The 21,153-nt window shown below is 42.0% G+C and overlaps 1 protein-coding gene across 15 annotated transcripts in view; it reads left to right on the forward strand.

Annotated features, from left to right (window-relative positions):
- DISC1 (DISC1 scaffold protein) overlaps positions 1–21,153 on the forward strand; it is a 380,547-nt gene that overhangs the window by 127,374 nt on the left and 232,020 nt on the right. For all 15 annotated transcript variants that reach the window (XR_012513582.1, XR_012513584.1, XR_012513586.1 and 12 more), the window contains one exon: positions 16,228–16,282. Coding sequence is in view for 4 of the 15 variants with exons in the window: in XM_074385319.1 (XP_074241420.1) it covers positions 16,228–16,282 (55 nt within the window). In the remaining 11 variants the exon portion in view is untranslated. The remainder of the gene's footprint in view (positions 1–16,227; positions 16,283–21,153) is intronic.

Consider the following 21,153-nt stretch of genomic DNA (forward strand, 5'->3'; position numbering starts at 1 on the left):
CCATGATTTTTGGTTTGGGTGTGATAATAGAAACCAAAGAAACCATTTGAATTTTCCAATATCTGTGTTCTGGATCAAATAATTTAGCAGGAGGAGATGAAGTGTTATCATCCCAGAGACATCATAGCTGCCTTTTGAGTAGAGCCAACAAAAATGGTTTTCTTCCAGTGAACAAAAGGAGAACGCTTTTTGAGCACTGGAGAATCAGGAGGTCCACAGTATGGAAGCTGACAGAGCAGCGGTGTGGGAAAGAACAGGAACACTTAAAAGATGTGTTCATTTGAATTTCTCTCATCCCTGGGATTTCAACCCCTCTGCTTTAAAGTAAGCTCCTTATTTTCTCCTGCAAGTCTTCCTTTGAAGAACTGCTTTTCTCCGGTGAGCTTGGTTCTCTTCCCACATGAAACCCATCGTCCTTGGTCCACCCATGCTGACTCCACTCCCATTCTCTGTAATGGGATTGTGATGTGGCGGTGGGGGAGGGAGGAGAGGTAAAAGATAAGGGGACACAGGGAGGAGGTGACATTGTCCAGGGTTTTCTACGGATCACGGTCCCTCCATGTGTGGCGTGAGATTCCATCTATTTATTTGGTGTAAATTGAGGAGAATGGTGATTTGCAGCTCATCTCTCTCCAGGGCCATTAGCTCAGCCTTCCCTGGCTTGTTGGTTTTGTGTGTCTGGAAAACCAGGGGAGGGCAGCCTGTGACCTCGTGTAGCATGCATATGGCTAACTGCAAAGTGAGGGAGGAATAATTATGGTAATAACCACAGTGATGACGTGGAGGGCTGCCTAGGATGCTTTCTAATGTTCTTTAGAAATGCTTGGCTGGCTTGTATTCATCTGGGTTGAGTTCTTCATTCCTCAGCTCCTGGGATTTTTTATGCTTCACGTGAAATGTGTTCTGGCAGCTCATGGACGAATTGTCTCTGGTTGTGTGTTTGGAAGAAACATGTCACATCTTTTTACAAACCATTGTTGTGAAACAAACTTAACTCCTGGTTACAGGCGGTCTGGTGAGCCTTGGTTGGAGAATCTGGGAGCCTTCCAACAGGGCTGGGCTGGGGAGGCTGGTGGGTGGAGAGGAGCCAGGCCTGCGATACCCGCTCCACCTCCAACCACTAGCTGAACTGCCTGGGGCTCCCTGGCCAGGAGCACTGATTATGCAGGGTGCTGCAGGCATCCCCATCACACCTGTGCTCAGCTCCACAACGCTCAGTCTTTGCTGATGTCAGGCCTCCTTGCAAGTGAGATTTGAAATAATGCAATTCACCAGCTCACAACTGAATGGGAAAAAAAAATCAATAGCTCCGCTTTCCCCTCGGAAACATATCTTACTAGAGTGAGGAGACAGTGAAACAGCAAGTCCTGAACTGGAAGACTGATTCTGAATTTAGGATGGTGGTAGAGATTCTCATAGAGGATTGCAGGGAGGCAGCTGTGTGGGCGGGGTCCCATTTATGGTCTTGCCCCGGGGTAGTGTGAGGTAGCTGCCAAATTAGAATAACTCGAGACTGCTGAGAAAATCCCTGCAGCACATCACAAAAGCCTCCACGCTGCTTTTCCATTCCTGGGATTGTTGTTCTTTAATCTCGACTTCTGGGCTCTCTCTCTCCTCTGCCTTTGCCTTCTACCTGATTGGTTTGCCAAGACAATGACTTTATGGGACTGAGAGCATTATAAATCATCTGGAGAAAGAGGAGAGCTTTGGCTTTTTCCAGGAAATTCTGATCCCCCTCACCTTTTTTTTGGTAAGGACTTTTTTTTCTTTCCTTTTTTAGAGATGGAGAGGTGGAGATTCCCTCTGTCCCCCAGGCTGGAGTACAGTGATATGATCATGGTTCATTGCAGCCTTTTACTCCTGAGCTCAAGTGATTCTTCTGCCTCAGCCTTCCAACTAGCTAGGATTATAGGTGCATGTCGCCATGCCCGGCTAATTTTTAACTTTTTTGTAGAGATGGGGAGGTCTTGCTGTGTTGCCAAGTTGCTCTTGAACTCCTGGCTTCAAGTATTCTTTCCACCTCAGCCTCCTGGGTCACTGGGATTACAGGTTTTCTCCCCGCTCCAACCCCTTTTTAAAATAAAGTAGACATCTTGCTTTTCCCAGGAATTCATGAGGCAGATAAATATTTGCCAAGGCAGCGAATGCAGTGAGACAGAAGCGTGTGAGCCACGCTGGCCAGGAGGGTGCCCAGAGTGAGGCTTCCCTGCATAGGTGACATCTGCAGTGTTCAGGACCTCCCTGCAGATGTGCCCTCTCCACTCCTATTTATCCGGTCTGTCCTTCTTAGATTGGTGATGATGCTCATATGCTAATTTTAATGTCTCTATTATTTACAAACTGTCATACTTGCTTACAATAACCCTGTAAGGTTTCTTAGCTGATATGTTTTTATGCCCATTTTGCAGATGAGGCTGCAGAGGGTTCAAGTTCACACAGCCGTCAAAGCGGTGCCCTCACAGCTTTGGCCAGTTTTTAATGCAGAAGGAATGCAAAGACAGTTCACACTCATGGCTTGGGAGAGACCAGGTCTTGGGCACAGTGCTTAGGCAAGCAATGGGAAGAAGTCCAGCCCAGCAGAGCAGGGGTCTGTGGGTCCAAGAAAAACAGAATGAATCGCCCTCCAGGCCAGGGATGGTTGTCTCTGTGTACCTGGTGTTGCCCGATTGGATTGGAGCCAAGGGGTATCTAAAAATAGGCAGCCTGGGGAGACCAAACAGGCAACTGTCTCGAGTCAGAGAGGTCTGTCAGAAGTTCCAAAGAAAGAAATGTGAGAGGAAAAGAAACTGGAAAGCAAGACCCCGCCCCAGGGCTCGAGGAACTGAGATTACGTATCTGTGAAAAGAGAGTTTGAACGGGATGATGTGGAGGGTCCCTTCTGGTTCTACAATACTTTGCACTTCAGAATTTTATGAAATAAGTTAAAATAAACCTCCTAAAAACCCCTCATAATTCTATTCCAAGGAGCTCCGTGTTAAGTTTCTCTTTGAAGTTCCCTGGGCGGGCTGTGACGGTCCACAGGCCACGGTGCTCTAGCTGGCATTCTTCCAAGGGTGGGTCCCTAGAGCATGGACCTGAGCAAAGCCTGCCCTGCAGCCGGCGCTGCTGCTGCTCAGAGCTCAGGCCTTGCCTCGCCATTGTGTATCCTCCTGTTTCTTCTGGAAAGTTGTCATTACAGGCAGTGTGAAAGGTTTACTAAACTATAATCTGGTAAAGGAGGAAGAAGATTGGAAAACAAGGAAGAGATTTGAAAATTCCCCCTATCTGGGTACGGATGCTGCTCACCAGGAAATGGAGGTTTCCAAGAAAACAGGACCTCGATTTCCAGTTTTCATTGCATTGTAAATTAAAAATGAAATCCTAAGCCCCAACCACTGAACTGATTCCCCCTTGGCCAGGGAGACCCCAGAGACGCCATACAAACTGGGTTTCCAGCCCCGATGGGCCAGGAGGTTGGATTTGCCTTGTTATAATCCCTCCCTTTTGTAGCTTAACATAACAACTGACCAGCATCAGTGCTAAAATGAGATCATAGGAACGGACAGAACAGACTCTGAGTGGCAATAAGATACCAAATAATGAGTAAGAACTAAGACCATGCCAGGCAGGGATAAGTCACACACTCCTGCACCTAAAGCAAAACAAATTTGTAAAATAAATCATATGATTTCAACTGAAAAAAAATTAATAAACTACCTTCTATCTGCCACCAGGGTTTTCTTTTTCTCTGGCAGCTAAACAAGCACTGGCCTTGAGCTGAGCTCTATTAAAGCCACGGCAGTCCTTCCACTGCCAGATGCTGACTGACTGACTCCTGTTCCACCAGCCATAACTGCAGCTTTCACTAGAAGAGGTACTGATTTCAGTAACTTTCTTCTGATATGAAGACCAACCGTGGACTGCTTCTGGCCTGTTTACAGACACTTGAGTGCCTTTGCGTTATGAAAAGACCTTTTACGTAGAGGGCCTAATTGTAATTAATACATGTAAATGTTAAATCTCCACCTCAAGGTGAACGTAAGTTGTACGTAACATGTGTGCTTATTCAGTATGCATGTATTAGGACCATGGTCATGAATATTCATGGATCCTGCTGTAACCTGTTGAATATGTATACTTGGTCAACTTATTCTGCTTAAATTCCTGTTTTACCTGTCCCTCCCTTAAAGTGTCTGATAATGGCTTCTGCCGGAGGCTATGCTTCCCAGGCTGTTAGGATGGCAAACTTGGAGGCTGTGACCCTTATAAGAAACAAACTCCTTTCTAAATTGATAAATTGTGTGATTTTCAGGTTAACAGACTATATTTGAGAAACTTAAGGGAGGAATTCTATTTTACTTGCAGATTTAAAAAAAAAAAGACTTTCTTTTGTGCTACAGTAACATTTATAATGATTTTTGAATAACTTAGAACAAAGGAGGGTGAAAAAGTATATATGTATTTTATAATGTTGTATTTTAACATTTTACAATTCTCTGTTTAAGAAGTTTACAACATAAGTCTATTATTCTTAGTATTATTATCACTTAAGTAGCTCTTTGGAGGCTTGTGATTTATAGATTCATCCATTTCTCTTTTATATAATTTAGGCATTAGATTAATTATTTTTGACTGGAGCCCCATGGATTATCAAAGATGGGGGATAGTCATCTTAAAATGATTATAGCTAGGACCTATATTGATTACAGCTAGGACCTATGTTGATTACAGCTAGGACCTATATTGATTATAGCTAGGACCTATATTGCAGCAAGTCGAATCTCACAAACATGAAAGCATGTGGCCTGTTTTAAGTCTTTCTCCTAGTCAATTTCAATTTTTAGTTTCCATTATTATCACCTTGAGAACTGTTCTGTACTTAATTTCTTCATAATTTACATTTCTTCTATAATCTTCTGTTCCCTTCATCAGATTCTCTTATTCTTTCCTTTTTTGTAAGTTGTATGTTACTATTCCTTGCTTTAACTTTTCAGATATTAATTTAGTATGTCAGGCTAAACTCTTCTTCAGACTGTGAGCTGAAACTCTGGGAGAGGTGAGGAAGTTTTGAAATCTTTCAGCAGAAGGTAATTTAGCTCTGCTCCGAAAGACCCTTCTCCAGTGACTGCTGGGAATATCCCCAGGTTGGAAATGCCAGCTCTTTGCTTGCTGAGAATTTAATCAGTCAAGGGCACATCTTTTTCAAGGTGTGGAAGGGTGATTAATCTACCCTGTGCTGATGGCTAGGCTGCTGGGATGACCCAAGCCAAAGTCAGACAGAACCTCAAGATTTCCTGTAACTGCTTTCAGGGAGGTGCTGTGTCTTACATTTAGGGATCGTTGTTAAGCATTCATCTTGATTTCACTGTCATTACTATTTTGTACTTCCTCTTTGGCAGATTTCCATAGCTTCCTCTTTGAGTTATATTGATATTGGTGTATGAATTCCTTATTTAGTTACTCCTTTAGTCAACTGGATTTTTTTCCTACTGTTCATTCATTTTGTTCATCAGTGGTCTATTTCTGCATTTTTTAATCCAATAAAGTGTGTCCATCTTTAGTTTACCCACAGAAACATTTTAGGAAATGAAATGGACAATATTCCCCAGTTTTAGGAATCAGGATGATCTGTTGCTTTGTTAACAGATTTTGAGACACGCTTGAGAGAAATGTAAGGTTAAAACTGTCTCTGCAAACTTGAGCTGCACATATGCTTATTCTTAGCCAGACACCAGTTAATTAAAGTAAATCAGAAAAGCAGAATAAACCCAAAGAAGAAAGTACAACCTTTTTGGCAAACTTCATAGTTATGGAAAATATAAATGCTTAGAAATTGGCCGGGCGCGGTGGCTCAAGCCTGTAATCCTAGCACTTTGGGAGGCCGAGGTGGGTAGATCACAAGGTCAGGGGATCGAGACCATCCTGGTCAACAAGGTGAAACCCCGTCTCTACTAAAAATACAAAAAGTTAGCTGGGCATGGTGGTGCGTGCCTGTAATCCCAGCTACTCAGGAGGCTGAGACAGGAGAATTGCCTCAACCCAGGAGGCGGAGGTTGCGGTGAGCCGAGATCGTGCCATTGCACTCCAGCCTGGGTAACAAGAGAGAAACTCCTTCTCAAAAAAAAAAAAAAAAGAAAAAGAAAAGAAAAGAAAAGAAATTTAGGAGAAGCAACATATATTTTAAAAATTAGTATTAAATATAAATGCAAGTGAATGGGCACAGTGGCTCATGTCTATAATTCCAGGACATTGGGAGGCCGAGGTGGGAGGATCACTTGAGGTCAAGAGTTTGAGACCAACTGGCCAACATGGCAAAACCCCATCTCTACCAAAAAAATACAAGGCTGGGCGCGGTCATTCAAGCCTGTAATCCCAGCACTTTGGGAGGCCGAGGTGGGTGAATCACGAGGTCAAGAGATCGAGACCATCCTGGTCAACATGGTGAAACCCCGTCTCTACTAAAAATACAAAAAGTTAGCTGGGCATGGTGGCATGTGCCTGTAATCCCGGCTACTCAGGAGGCTGAGGCAGGAGAATTGCCTGAACCCAGGAGGCGGAGGTTGCGGTGAGCCGAGATTGCGCCATTGCACTCCAGCCTGGGTAAAGAGAGCGAAACTCCGTCTCAAAAAAAAAAAACAACTGAAAGTTAGCCCTGTGTGGTGGTGTATCCATGTATTTCCAGCTACTCGGGAGGCTGAGGTGGGAGAGTCACTTGAACCTGGGAAGTGGAGGTTGCAGTGAGCAGAGATCGTGCCACTACACTCCAGCCAGGGTGACAGAATGAGACTCTGTCTCAAAAAATAAAGAAATGCAAGCAGTTCTGAGTATTTATTTAAAAACTCAGTTGTTCCCATGGGAGCAACTAGACATGACTTATTAAATAATAAGAATTCAGGGAGGGTAGTGATTGAAGTGGAAATGCGAAGTTGTCTTTGGATCACTTAACAGAATAAACCTGGATATGGTATCCTTTTCCCCTTAGATCAAATTGTAGTGCTTAATGGGTTGAACTCACAAGAGTTTTTGGGGGATGGGGGTGGGGGAAAGCACTAGAGCTCAAGTACTAAAATCTTGTTCGAACATTTAAATACATCATGGTTATGAGAACAGTGGAAAATGTGCAGCTGACTTGGTTACCAGTTTCCAAAAAATAAGAGACTGGTAATTTATTTCCTTATTGTTAAAAAGAATCATAAACAATTCGTAAGGAAGGGGTAGAGAGGAGAATGGTTATGATCTGAACATCAGCCTGTTCATATTTCTAATTCCTGTTCTCATTTCTTCATTATTAAACCATCCAAATCTCCTATAGACAAATGTCTATAAGTCAAAATTTTTTTGGCACATGAATTATAGTTTCAGTTTGGAATAAGATTGTTTGAAGCAATGAGAAAGATCTGGTTGAATTAACACTTGGAGTATTTGGATAAGCCAAATACCAAGTTAATCAGTTAAAAATAAAGCTGTGATTTTTGATGAAACTGGACTTAGATGCAAGCTGTGTTGCTGTAATGTCAGGGAGAGCTTCCCAGTAAGCATGGGGACCTGCAAGAGGTGGCACGGGGTGTGGGTGTGAATGCAAGTGTGTCCTACCTTGCTCATACCTGCCAATTTAGAAAGTTCTGTAAATCCAGGAAATTCACTATTAGGGCTTACTCCTTTCCTTTGCTCACTGCCTTCGAATCAGCACCTCAGTAACAGAAAATCTTTTCCAAGAAAAGATCAGAAATCCTTATGTTCATTTTTTTCTCTTTCCATCTCCCTCCTTTATCCCTTATGATATGAGTTATATGGAAGTCTCTTATTGAAAAGAGTTTATGGTCTTATAAAATGTGACAGCAGCTGGGCGCAGTAGCTCACATCTGTAATCCCAGCACTTTGGGAGGCCGAGGCAGGTAGATCACGAGGTCAGCAGTTTGACACCAGCCTGACCAACATGGTGAAACCCCATCTCTACTAAAAATACAAAAATTAGCCGGGTGTGGTAGCATGCACCTGTAACCCCAGCTACTATAATCCCAGGCAGGAGAATCACTTGAATCTGGGAGGCGGAGGTTACAGTGAGCCAAGACTGTGCCACTGCACTCCAGCCTGGATGACAGTGTGACTTCGTCTCAAAAAAAAAAAAAAAAAAAAAAGTGGCTTCTTATTCTCAGTTTGCAGAGTTAGCTGGACTAGTTGTACTTTACTAAAAGGACTCAAAACAATGGAGTGTAGCATCCTAGTTGAAGACATAGAATCTTTGAAATTCAGAGAACTAGACAGGAGAATGTGAGTCAAGATGTGATATATATTCAGAGAAAGAATCAAAGAACTGAACGTTCAAGTATTTCCCTGGCCTAGTTTCTTTGGTTCTTTTACTTAATGTCTTTTGCCTGGGCCAGAGAGAAAAGCTCTAAATATATTTACTCCACTCTTGTTAAAAATGTATGTGCCTGATTTTGGTCACATTACTGTAAAATATTTTCTTACTATAATACAGGTATGGTATATGTCTGCATGATTTATTAAATGGTCTTTCTATATTTCATTCCTCCCATGATCCTCAAAAGATGAATTATTTGATGAGCACAAAGGTAAGTGTCTGTCTTGAGTCCAGCAAACTCTCTGACTTCAGCCACCACCAAACTGGAAAGAGATAACGTGTTTTGCCAAAGGTGGCAAGGATGGCCAGCAGAGTTCAAATCTCTCAGTTCAAATCTCTCTCTACTGCACCACACTGCCTTTCCCAGAAGTAAAGGTCTCAGATAACCAGCTTGAGTCATTTTTACAGCCATATAGAATGAGTTGCTTGTGATGAATATATGTACTCTATTGCACCTTTACAAGATCATCCGAAATCTAGAGGAATTCATGGCATTTGTGCTTCTGTGCCCCATTCAAGTCTGATGGGTGCCATGTAATATTATTACCTGTGAGGATAAAAGGGTCTGAGGAAGGAAAAAGGCCAAATAGATAATCCTGAACTTCCTAACCCTGTTTCCATGGTCATTTTGTTATCCACTTTCCCTCTGACAGAAGCTGAGGGGACTGAGCAGTCATTGGCAAGGTTGTTAATGTCAACAGATTTGTGTGTGTGTGTTTTATTTTATTTTATTTTTTGAGACAAGGTCTTGCTTTGTTGCCCAGGCTGGAATGCAGTGGTGCAATCATGGCTCACTGTAGTCTCAACCTCCTGGGCTCAAGGAATTCTGCCGCCTCAGCCTCCCGAGCAGCTGGGATCACAGGCACATGCCACAGTGCTTGGCTTTTTTTTTTTTTTTGGTAGGGATGGGGTTTCACCATGTTGTCCATCTCAAGAACAGACTGCAGAGGGGTGAGGTTAAATGCAGAACTGTTGAGAGGCTATTGCAGCATTTCAGAGGAGAGGTGCCCATGGCTTGGACCAAAGTGGTAGAAGTGAGGCAGTTCTTCGGTTGGATCAGTTATCTTTAGGATAGTTTCTCACTCCCAAGTCATTGAACCAAAATTGCCTGGCTGCCTCCTCCTGCATAAATGTCTCATTCTGGCCCTTGACCAAGGCTTGGCTTGTATTATCTAGATTAGTGACTGTTACTGACTTCAATTCCATTTGCCCTTCTAATTATGGCTGAAAAGCAATCTGTCCCTCCCCAAATTGAATATTTATTACTTATATTTTTGACATCAGTGATTGCATTCTGTTTGTGATATTGCAGGAGTATTGAAGGGAGCCATTTTTCATTTCGAACCTGAAGCTAAGGCAATTGTGAGCTCTTGTACTAATCTGAGGATTCCATAATCATTTTTAACAGTCAAAAACATTATTCTATAACTTTTTTTTAGGGTTGCCATTCATAATATTTAGCTCCTAAACTGCAGGCAAGAATGTTAATGTTCTGCACACATTGATTTGTTGTAGCAGCCCACAGTCTCCCGGTTGGGCAGATTGAAAAGAAACCGTCAGTTTCAAGAAGACAAAAGAGCTGCTGTGTTTTCTGTTGGACCTGCTGCTGCTGCATGGAGTCCCAACTCTTTTTACCTGGATTGTGAAGCACCAGTGTGCAGTGCCCTAATAATACATATAACTCACCATACTATGAGAAATGGAAAATTCTACATGCATGAGTCTGCTAGGGCTGTCATAATGAAGTACCTCGGACAGGGTGGCTTAGACAATGAAAGCTTATTTTCTCATAATTCTGAAATCTGAATGTCTAAGATGTCAGCAGAGTTGGTTTCTTCTAAGGCTCCTCTCCTTGGCTGCTTGCAGATAGCTGTCTTCTCTTTTGACTTCTGATGGTCTTCCCTCCACGTCTCTATGTCTTTTCTTATAATGACACTAGTTATATTAGATTGGGGTCCACGCTTATGACTTTATTTTAAATTTATTACTTATTTAAAAGCCCTATCTCCAAGACAACAGATGCTGGCAAGGATGTGGAGAAATAGGAACACTTTTACACTGTTGGTGAGAGTGTAAATTAGTTCAAGCATTGTGGAAGACAGTGTGATGATTCCTCAAGGATCTAGAAATAGGGATACCATTTGACCCAGCAATCCCATTACTGGGTATATATCCAAAGGATTATAAATCATTCTATTATAAAGACACATTATATTATATGTTTATTGCAGCACTGTTCACAATAGCAAAGACTTGGAACCAACCCAAATGCCCATCAATGATAGACTGGATAAAGAAAATGTGGCATATATACATCATGGAGTACTATGCAGCCATAAAAAAGGATGAGTTCATGTTCTTTGCAGGGACATGGATAAAGCTGGAAAGCATCATTCTCAGCAAACTGACACAAAAACAGAAAACCAAACACTGCATGCTCTCACTCATAAGTGGGTGTCGAACAATGAGAACACGGGGACACAGGGAGGGGAACATCACACACCGGACCCGTTGTGGGGTGAAGGGCTAGGAGAGGGATAGCAGCAGGTGGGGGGGATAGGGGAGGGATAGCATTAGGAGAAATACCTAATGTAGATGACGGGGTAATGGATGCAGCAAACCACCACCATGACATGTGTATACCTATGTAACAAACCTGCATGTTCTGCACATGTACCTCAGAACTTAAAGTATAATTTTAAAAAATGAGATTAAAAAATACACTTTAATACAAGAAGAAATAAATAAATAAAAATAAAAGCTGTATCTCCAATCACAGTCACATTCTCAGGTACTGGGGATTCGGACTCCAACCTGTGACATTTGGGGGACACAACTAGTGACAGGCCCCTTTGCATTTAATTTCCTTTCATCACAGCCACCCCCTCTTAGTCTCTTTGATTAAGTTTTCTTGCCTTACAATGTAGATAATTATATTTTCTACTTCATAGAGTTATAATAAGAATTTAAAATGCTCATCTACAGAAAGAATTTGGAAGAGTGTCTGGTACATAGTAAGTGTTCAATAAATGTTGGACTCTATTATTTCCAGGGCAGCTTCTTTGAATGAAGATACTTATTTGGGAAAATTAGGTCTGGTGTGTTTCTGAAAACATATTTGCTAATTTGTGTGGACAAATTATGTGTTTCTAGGGTAAGGCATAATTTCATCTGAGAGGATAGTTCTTATTTTTTATGAATAATATGCAAGTTTTTTTAAAAAAAAGTGGGGATTGGTTTTAATCATTAAAGTACATGGAACTCTTGCTTATCAACACTGAACTGGTTTTATTTGCTGGTTTTCCATTTGTATTCTTGCTCCTGGAATTAAGGGGATCACAGTATGATGGCAGCAGCAATGTGTGTGTGTTTGTGGAGGGGGGGGCAGTTAATGTGCCATCTTTGTACTCCAGGCCAGATACCCTACTTCAATACAAGCAGATTCCCTGTTATCTTCATTATATTTTATAGTGCTGTGTAAACTTTGGTTTGAGAGAATTCTTCTACTAAAAATAGCCTGAAACCCACTAGCATAGTGTATAGATTACTCGTATCGTCTGCTCTCCCCACAATTGCTTTTATTCTGTGTATACTCCAGGGATACAACTAATGTTAATAATAGCCCAAGGAAAACATAATTGGGAAGGTAAATTTGTGGCAAAAAGGAATATAGCATAAATTAAACATAAATCAAATTAAATATAAAACAATGTATTTAATTATCTGCATCACTGCCTCCTTCCTCTAACATGGATATCTGAGAGGAGACTAATTTTCTTTCTGAGATAGGGTCAGATCTGAGCCCAGACCAGGGAACTGTGTCAAGGCCTGGAAAGACGGTGCTTGACCTACTTTTTATGTGATATGTTGGGCTTTAGCTAAAGGCACTGCTGTTTTGGTCAGCTAAAATTTCAGTAATAGTAAAAGGATCTACTAACTGTCTGAATTGCTAAAATACAAAAATTTAGCCAGGCATGGCGGTGCGTGCCTATAGTCCCAGCTACTCAGGAGGCTGAGGCAGGAGAATCACTTGAACCCATGAAGCATGAACTAATCTGTGTGTGGTTGGGAATGCCTACTTATAATATACTATTAAATGCTGATAATGGTTCAATGATGTGGTGAACCATTTATTAAACATTTATTTGTTGAATAGAATCCCATGAGCCCAGCAAGGGAAAAGGCATTTCTGCCCAAGGAAGGTTTTCAGTTTGGACAGCAGGCATTAGCCACCCAAAGCTGGTGCTGCTACTAGAATCAGAGGCAGAACCAGACCGGGTCCATGTTCGATGCCCTCTGTTCATTTCTCCCCACCACCTCAAGTGGTTTCATCTGCCCCAGTCTGCATGTCTGTGTGACACTCTGCCTTATCTTCTCTCAAAAGATCTGATCCCCAGCCAGCCAGAGTCTAGAATTCTCCAGGCAGGATTCTAAATGTTGTTTTCCGCTGTTCCCACTGAGTACGCTAATTTTTGTCAGATGGCAACTCCTGAATTTGGAACAGTTTAGTGTCACGTGCCCTGCCTTCTGTCAGCCCTCACTTCCTCCATTTGGGTTGATCTCAGCTGGACTGGAAAACCCTTCTCTGTTGAAAGTAGGTCTAAAGTGGTAATGACTGACTAGCATGGACCTGCACCAGTTCCCAGGTATTTACAATGGAAATAAATTTGCTTATACTCAGAAAAGACAAATTGGTGGATGTGGTAACATCAAAAGATAGTTCTTGGTCAGGCGCAGTGGCTCATGCCTGTAATCCCAGCATTTTGGGAGGCTGAGGCAGGCAGATCATGAGGTCAGGAGACTGAGACCATCCTGGCCAACATACTGAAACCGTGTCTCTACTAAAATACAAAAATTTAGCCGGGTACGGTGGTGCATGCCTATAGTACCAGCTACTCAGGAGGCTGAGGCAGGAGAATCACTTGAATCCATGAAGCAGAGATTGCAGTAAGCCGAGATCATCATGCCACTGCACTCCAGCCTAGCGACAGAGCAAGACTCTGTCTCAAAAAAAAAAGAAAAAAAAAAAAGTTCTTAAGTTGAAGAACAAACAAAAATCAGCAAATTAACAGCTTAGCTTAGGTCTGATACTTGGCAACCCTGGTATAAGATTTCTTGACCTTCTGCACCCCTTCCCTTCCCCTCCCCACGCATACCCCAGAAACCTTGACCTTTGCTTTTGCAGGTCCTCATTTAATCAAGTAATCACTCCTCTTCTAGCACCTGTAACACTCTCTGGCATTTCTAGCAGAAGTGGTTAAGGGCAGGAACCAGGTCTTCATGATCCAAGTTCCTAGCTTACTTGGTGCCCAGTAGACAGATATGTGAAGAATGAATGAGTTCATGAATGCATGAAAGAGTGGAAAACTCTAGAGTGGATGTCCTCACTGCTCTGAGCATCCATGTCCTCCAGTCCTGCTCCGCCCTCCCGTTTCTGACCTGTATCGCCCTAATAGGCCCGTGCACCTCATGCCTGGCTTGCACTGCTGAAGGGGCCCGCCCGGTTTTGTCACATTCGGACTTTCTTCCTCCAAATCATCTCTCATCGTGCCGCCCGACTGTTTTTCTAAAAAATGAAAACGTTTCTTTCATATTGTTCTTTTGCTGAAAAACTGAATGATTTCTCATTGCTTGAGGGATAGAACTCAAAACTCCTAGCTGGGCGCGGTGGCTCAAGCCTGTAATCCCAGCACTTTGGGAGGGCGAGGCGGGCGGATCACGAGGTCGAGAGATCGAGACCATCCTGGTCAACATGGTGAAACCCCGTCTCTACTAAAGATACAAAAAATTAGCTGGGCATGGTGGCACTTGCCTGTAATCCCAGCTACTCAGGAGGCTGAGGCAGGAGAATTGCCTGAACCCAGGAGACGGAGGTTGCGGTGAGCCGAGATCGTGCCATTGCACTCCAGCCTGGGTAACAAGAGCGAAACTCCATCTCCAAAAAAAAAAAAAAAAAAAAAAAAAAAGAACTCAAAACTCCTTAGCTTGGCATTTAATACCGACTAGCACTTGCCCTTGATCTTTCTTTCTTTTCTTTTTTTTTTTTTTTTTTAGCGCTGAAAACAGGCGTTCTTTATTAAAGTAACTGTATACATTTATCCCATAATTCTGGCCACCGTGTGTATAAATCACAATTTACTGATTATGAAAATCCATAATTTAAGTGAAGTTATGTGTAGCAATTCCTAAGTAACAAATTACTAATTCAATGTAAGTAAACTATTCCTTACATTTTCATTAAAAAAAATCTTTTCTTGCAAGCAAACAAGAAAAGATTTTTTAAAATGAAAATGTAAGGAATAGTTTTTAATTGTAAATATTTCAAAGATATTTAAAAACACAACAGTTACTCATTTACCCACCATTAAAATTTAAACAAATAGCAGAATTTGCTCCATTTTATTTTGATTTTATTTCCCTAGTAAATAAATTTATTATTATTAATATTACTTTTTTGGAGATGGAGTTGCCCAGGCTGGAGTGCAGTGGCATGATCTCAGCTTACTCCAATTAAGTCTCCTGGGTTCAAGCAATTCTCCTGCCTCAGCCTCCAGCATAGCTGGGAGTATAGGTGCATGCTACCATGCCTGGCTAATTTTTTAAAATTTTTGTAGAGATGAGGGTTTCACCATGTTGGCCAGGCTGGTCTTGAACTCCTGACCTCAGGTGATCCACCAGCCTCTGCCTCCCAAAGTGCTGGGATTATAGCATGAGCCACCGCGCCTGAACCCTAACTAAATAAATAGGCAAACATTTTAGATACAGACAGGCCCTACCCCATCCTTCCCTCTCCTTTCCTACCAGAAATAGTCATTGCCCTGTTTAACTTTGTTTTTCACAACTCACCTGTGAGAACCATTTGCTCCAGTTAGATTTATCTTCTCACTAGAATTTCATTCTCCTTTCTTTTTTTTCTTGGAAGCCCAGTTCACTTTTCACCTCTTTCGGTAAGCATTCCCACCAATCTCCTAGTTCTAAATTGCTCTACAAGTTATTGTCTCCATTGCTCAAGGCAGACAATATTCTGCCTGGTGACAGCTTTTATGTAGCACTTTTCTCCTAGTATTGGTTTTCTATTCCCCTTATAGTAATTTTTTCCTCTGGCTTTATATTATAGTGAATTGCATGCATGTGTTTCTTCTCCACGAGGTAACAACCTTCAGAATAAGATCTGAGTCTTAATTGTATTGATTCATTCCCTCTACAGCTATTGACTGAGGGCTTACTAACAAGCTCCAGGAATTTGCTTAGCACTGGGGATGCAGGAGTGAACACAAAAGACAGTCGCTGCCTTCGTGGAACTTAAGTTCTAGTGGGGGAGAGAGACAGAAATTACATGAGTAAATAAATGTGTCCAGGTGAAAAGTGCTAAGGAGAAAAGGGAAGCAGGAGGAGCCTAAGGGTGCTATTTCAGACACACTTTAAGTATGTGTCTCTCCTTCATGCTCTATGTCAGTGCCGGATGCAGAGGGCACTGGGTGTACTGAATTGCATGATATACCCAAATAGATACTCTCTGATTCCCTGCAGGTGAGACACTACTCAGTGTAGACCTTCTGTCTGGGAAGATGGTTATAGGAATGCAGATTTTAATCCTTTGCTGCCAGGAGCACAACTTGGCTGTTCTTCCTATTATCGGTAGATGTGCACTCTCAGCATAAGATTATAACACTAGTTTTAATAAATTATAATAAGGGAGGAAAGGTCTGCTTCCTGGCATCATATTTATTCCATAGCCAAATGGAACCAGCATGGCATTTTTCCTCCTGTGCTTCTTCAGCCATCAGACCAGTGGAAGGGTCCCTCTCTGCAGTGTTCCTAACTGTAGTGGTATTGAACTATGGTTACCAAGAAGACCAATGTTCTCTTTTTAATTCTTCCAGCCTCCAGGAAAGAATAAAATCCCTCAAATTGTCACTTCAAGAAATCACTACCAAGGTAAGTACCTTTATACTCCCATTTTCCAAAGAAGCCTATGAGGTTTTCCTTTGACTTGATTTACCACTAGATCATAGAATACCTAGCTTCAGGAAAAAAATGTAGATTTTGCAGGCCCGATGATGAATTAAAAGAGCCAGGAGAGAGTGCTGCTGTCATAGTGGAGGTCTCGACTTGTGGACAGCCCAGAAATGGACAGGGTTGGACTTTGCTGCAAAACGAGCTGTCAATTTAGGGACTGGAAAAGGACTGTCACTATGCATATTGAGTCATTGCTTAAAAATGCATTCCGGGCTGGGTGAAGTGGCTCATGCCTGTAGTCCCAGCACTTTGGGAGGCCGAAGGGGGCGGATCACCTGAGGTCAGGAGTTTGAGAACAGCCTGACCAACATGACGAAACCCTGTCTCTCCTAAAAATACAAAAATTAGCTGGGTGTGGTGGCAGGTGCCTGTAATCCCAGCTACTTGGGAGGTTGAGGTGGGAGAATCTTTTTAACCTGGGTGGTGGTTGTTGCAGTGAGCCAAGATTGCACCATTGCTTCCCAGTGTGGGAAAAAAAAATGCTTTCAAGATGGTAGTAATTTGAGAAATTAATTACTTTTCTTCCCAGGAGGGCAATGTCTAGTTTCCTCACAAATGAAGTAGTCAATGGCTGTTTTTTTTTTTTTTTTTTTTTTTTTTTTGTTGTTGTTCTTTAAAGCTTTTCAGTTGGCTTGACAATCATTTTGCCTACTTTATCCATCATTTATATTGCCATAGCAAGACCTTGGTTTGTGTACAGACAGAATACTTCTTCATTATTCCCTGAGAACACAGGTAATTAAATTAAATAGTCAATGTCCTCATTAGTTAGGATAAACACAGTTTACAAAACAAAAGCCGTTCCCTATGTATTTATACCTGGCTGAGTTATTGGCAGACTGAGAAACAGCATCAATTTCTCTGTGAATTATGACTAAATGTTGTAGCAGAGAACTGGGTATGAATCATTCATTATTTGCAGTAGGGATTGTTGTACGATGGTCAAAATGTAAAAAGTACACCTTGCTGAGCAGAGAACAACACAGCTGAGAGCCTGCTGGCCTGGAATGACTCTCTTCCAGTCTCTGTGCCCAGGGAAAGAAAGTCTTGGACCCTAGATCAGGAAACATGTCAAGAGATCACTGCAGCTAAGCTGAAATCAGGGATGTGTTGTTGGCAAAAATGTCTAGAGTTACTCTGTGCATTTTCTCCATTTCTGTATCTAATTTATTTCTGAAAACAACACCCAATGATTTTGCTAAAAGTCACAGAGCCACAGGTTTGATGAATAATTATAACTTGCATACAAAGAGAGCTTCCTGTTAGGAACAAATGGTACCCATAAGACACCACTAGAGCCAGGGACCCAGAAATTCTTGAATTCTGCTCTGCTCACTCAAAGGCTCTGTTACCCAGGCTGGAGTGTAATGGCACGATCACAGCTAATTGCACCCTTGATCTCCTGGGCTCAGGTCATCCTCCTGCCTCAGCCTCCCAAGTAGCTGGGACTACAGACATATGCTACCATGCCCAGCTAAACTTTTTTTGATTTTTAGTAGAGACAAGGCCTTGCTTTGTTGCCCAGGCTGGTCTTGAACTTCTGAGCTCAAGCTATCCTCCTGTCTCAGTCTGTCAAATTTAGGATTGCAGGCATGAGCCACCGCACGTGGCCGCTCCTACATTTTCTACTGTTTATCAGGTGCTTTCTGATTTCTATGAAGAATTAAAAGGTGGGAAGACTGTCTTGGGTCTGAGTTTATTGATTATCTTCAGAACATACTGTATGTGTAATATGAATCCCTCTGTACACCAACATTGAGGATACAGGTGTGCCTATCATATAATGAGATGGTGCTTATATGTGTGTGTTTATGACACTGTATATTGTGGATACACACATATACTGATATGCACCCAACATGAGGATTTGTTGATAATTTCCAACTAGTGTTAAAGATCTTAGATTTTCCCAAATTTCGAAAATGATTTGCTTTGTTTGCATACAGTCTTACTCTGTTTGAGTTGCTATAAGCAAGTACCATAGATGGGGTAGCTTATAAACAACAGAAATTTAATTCTCATCACTTTGAAGTCTGGAAGTCTGAGATGAGAGTAGCAGCATGGCTAAGTTCTGGTGAGAGGCCCTCTTCCAGGCTGTAGACCACCGACTTCTTGTTGTATTTCTGGATGGAAGAAGAGGGCAAAATGGGGTTTCTGGGGCTTCTTTTTATTTTTGAGATGGAGTTTCACTCTGTCACCAGGCTAGAGTGCAGTGGCGCTATATCAGCTCACTGCAATCTCCGCCTCCCAGGTTCAAGTGATTCTCTTGCTTCAGCCTCCAGAGTAGCTGAGACTACAGGCACGCACACCATGCCCAGCTGATTTTTATATTTTTAGTAAAGTTGGGGTTTCACCATGTTGGTCAGGATGGTCTCCATCTCTTGACCTTGTGATCCACCTGCTTCAGCTTCCCAAAGTGCTGGAATTATAGGCATAAGTCACTGCACCTGGCCTCTGGAGCTTCTTTATAAGGGTACTAATCCCCTTCATGGGGACTCTATTTTCATGACCTGATCACCTCCCAAATCCCCCACCTCCTAATGCCATCACCTTGGGAGTTAGAATTTCAACGTATGATTCTGGGGGGATAAAAACATTCCTGACCATTGCACATACCCTCTCTACTACATTTATAAAACTTTATAATTACTTTACTTTTCCATAAAATTAAGGAACTCATGTCTTTGATTTTAAAACATAAGTATAAAAGCCCCATTTGATAATGAGTTCCTTGGGATCTAATTTTATTTATAAATAAAAAGGATACACAGATTTTTCTGGGGATGTGTATGTGTGTGTGGATAGGTGGACAGGTATGTGTGCACAGTCGTGTCTGTGTGTGTGTGTGTGTGTGTGTGTGTGTGTGTGTGTGTGTGTGTGTGTGTGGGTAGGGGGTTATATTAGTCCACAGAGAATTAAAACAAAACTATCCAGTCACACAAAACACCTTTCCCTTTACTTTAAACTAGATTGACCAGTGACCATGGGGTAAAGGTCTCAGCTTGACATAGCTTTCTTTCTCTAGTGTGTTACACACACACACACACACACCCCTGATATTCTTTAGATTCCTGTCCCAGAAAGAACTGAAACCTTCCTTGCACTCATTATATTTCTTCAACTCTTATGGGTTACCCAAACCAAAGGTAATTAAGGGATAAATGAGATAGAAGAAACAGTTGGAAATAGATGGAATATCTGGAGATTGGTAGATATTAGATTACATCCAGCAGAGCCTGAAAGAAGGAACATTGCAATTTAATAAGAAGATTCAGAAAGGTTGTTTCATATTAACAATGACAGCTTGAAGGATAGATTTGCTCAACAAAGGAGAAACTGACCCAATTATGATGAACAGATACTGTTCACTAAAATCAGAAATATTGGACATAGATTGACTGAGACATAAGTATTATAGCTGGTGTTACAGAGTTGATGGAAATGCCCTCAGACCTCAGAGGACATTATTAAATGGATAGCATGGGATGCGCCAGTCTTCTGGGTTTGAGTCAACCCAAGACTTGGTGGGGGAAGGGATCTCTTACTTTTAACTCTGGTTCTGACACCCTGAAAAGTCTCAAGACTGCTGAAAGGATCCCAGAATTAATTACTTTGGACATGTGGCTGCCCAACACCACCAGGGAAGGCTTTGGTTTAGAGGCTACCAAACTGTCGTCTTCATCCAGAGAATGATTTTTATAAAAAAGATGTTGGAAAGTTACAGCCACTGAATAGAACATATGGAAGTCCATGAGAGAAATAGTGGAGTATTTTAGGCAGGATGGGTGAAGTCTGCTTTGACTCTAAAAATAATCTCAATTCAGCAGACTGATATAAGAAAACATTTAAGGCTGGTGGTGTCCAACAAACCCTAGATTCTTATGGGAAATTCCATTTTTCTAGGTAGCTCATTAATCTGAGTCTAGGTAACGCTGGCATATGAGGTTTTAGCCTTCAAAACGAGAAAAACAAATGTGATGTTTTGGCCTCCAAGAAAATAAAAGATAACCGAAAGACATTTGGAAAAAGAAATTAGGGTTTTTTTTTTTTTTGCTATTTTTGAAGAACCAATGGAAAAAAAAATGTAGGATGTATTTGGAGTGTCATGGGAAAATACATGATAAAACTCTCAAACCTCACTGAGAGTAACTTGTCTATTTGTCAAATCTGACTTGCCAGCAAGTAACTATCTGCCTTCAAAGTTTCTCTAAACTGTCTACTAATACTAGTAATTAAACCGAGCTTGCAGCTCTGACCTTCATCTCAATGGCCATATCTTTTTATTCACTGCATACTATGTGCCAGGCATGGATCAAAGTCCCTGCTCACATAGAGCTCACATTCCAGCAGAGAGACAATATGGAAACAATGGACTAGAAGCACATGGTGTGTCATGTGAGAGGAAACTGTGGAAGAACTTCAAGGGGAGGGAGGACCAAGGGAGGCTGCTATTTCGGGTGGGTCATCAGCAAGGCCTTTCCTCCCAGGCAGGGACTGGGCAGAGAGCCCCAAAAGGTGTGAGTGAGCGAAACCACCTGGGACTACAGAAGTGATGCGGACGGGAGGATTCAGCGAAGGCCTGTAGGAGGCCGGAGGCAGACGGGCTGCAGTTGTTTTAGCTTGTGGTTGCTCTCTGTTGGGTTAGCTCATATAAACTTCGTAATTGGGTATGGGGCAATGGGCATATGGTTGGAATACATCATTGCTCACATTGTTTTTGTTCTTTTTCCTCCATTCTCTCTTCCCTTCCTTCTTCCCTTCTCCATTCTTCCCTCCTTTTCCTGCCCCCT

The sequence above is a fragment of the Saimiri boliviensis genome, chromosome 14, assembly GCF_048565385.1.
Source record: "Saimiri boliviensis isolate mSaiBol1 chromosome 14, mSaiBol1.pri, whole genome shotgun sequence".
Classification (NCBI taxonomy): Eukaryota; Metazoa; Chordata; class Mammalia; order Primates; family Cebidae; genus Saimiri; species Saimiri boliviensis.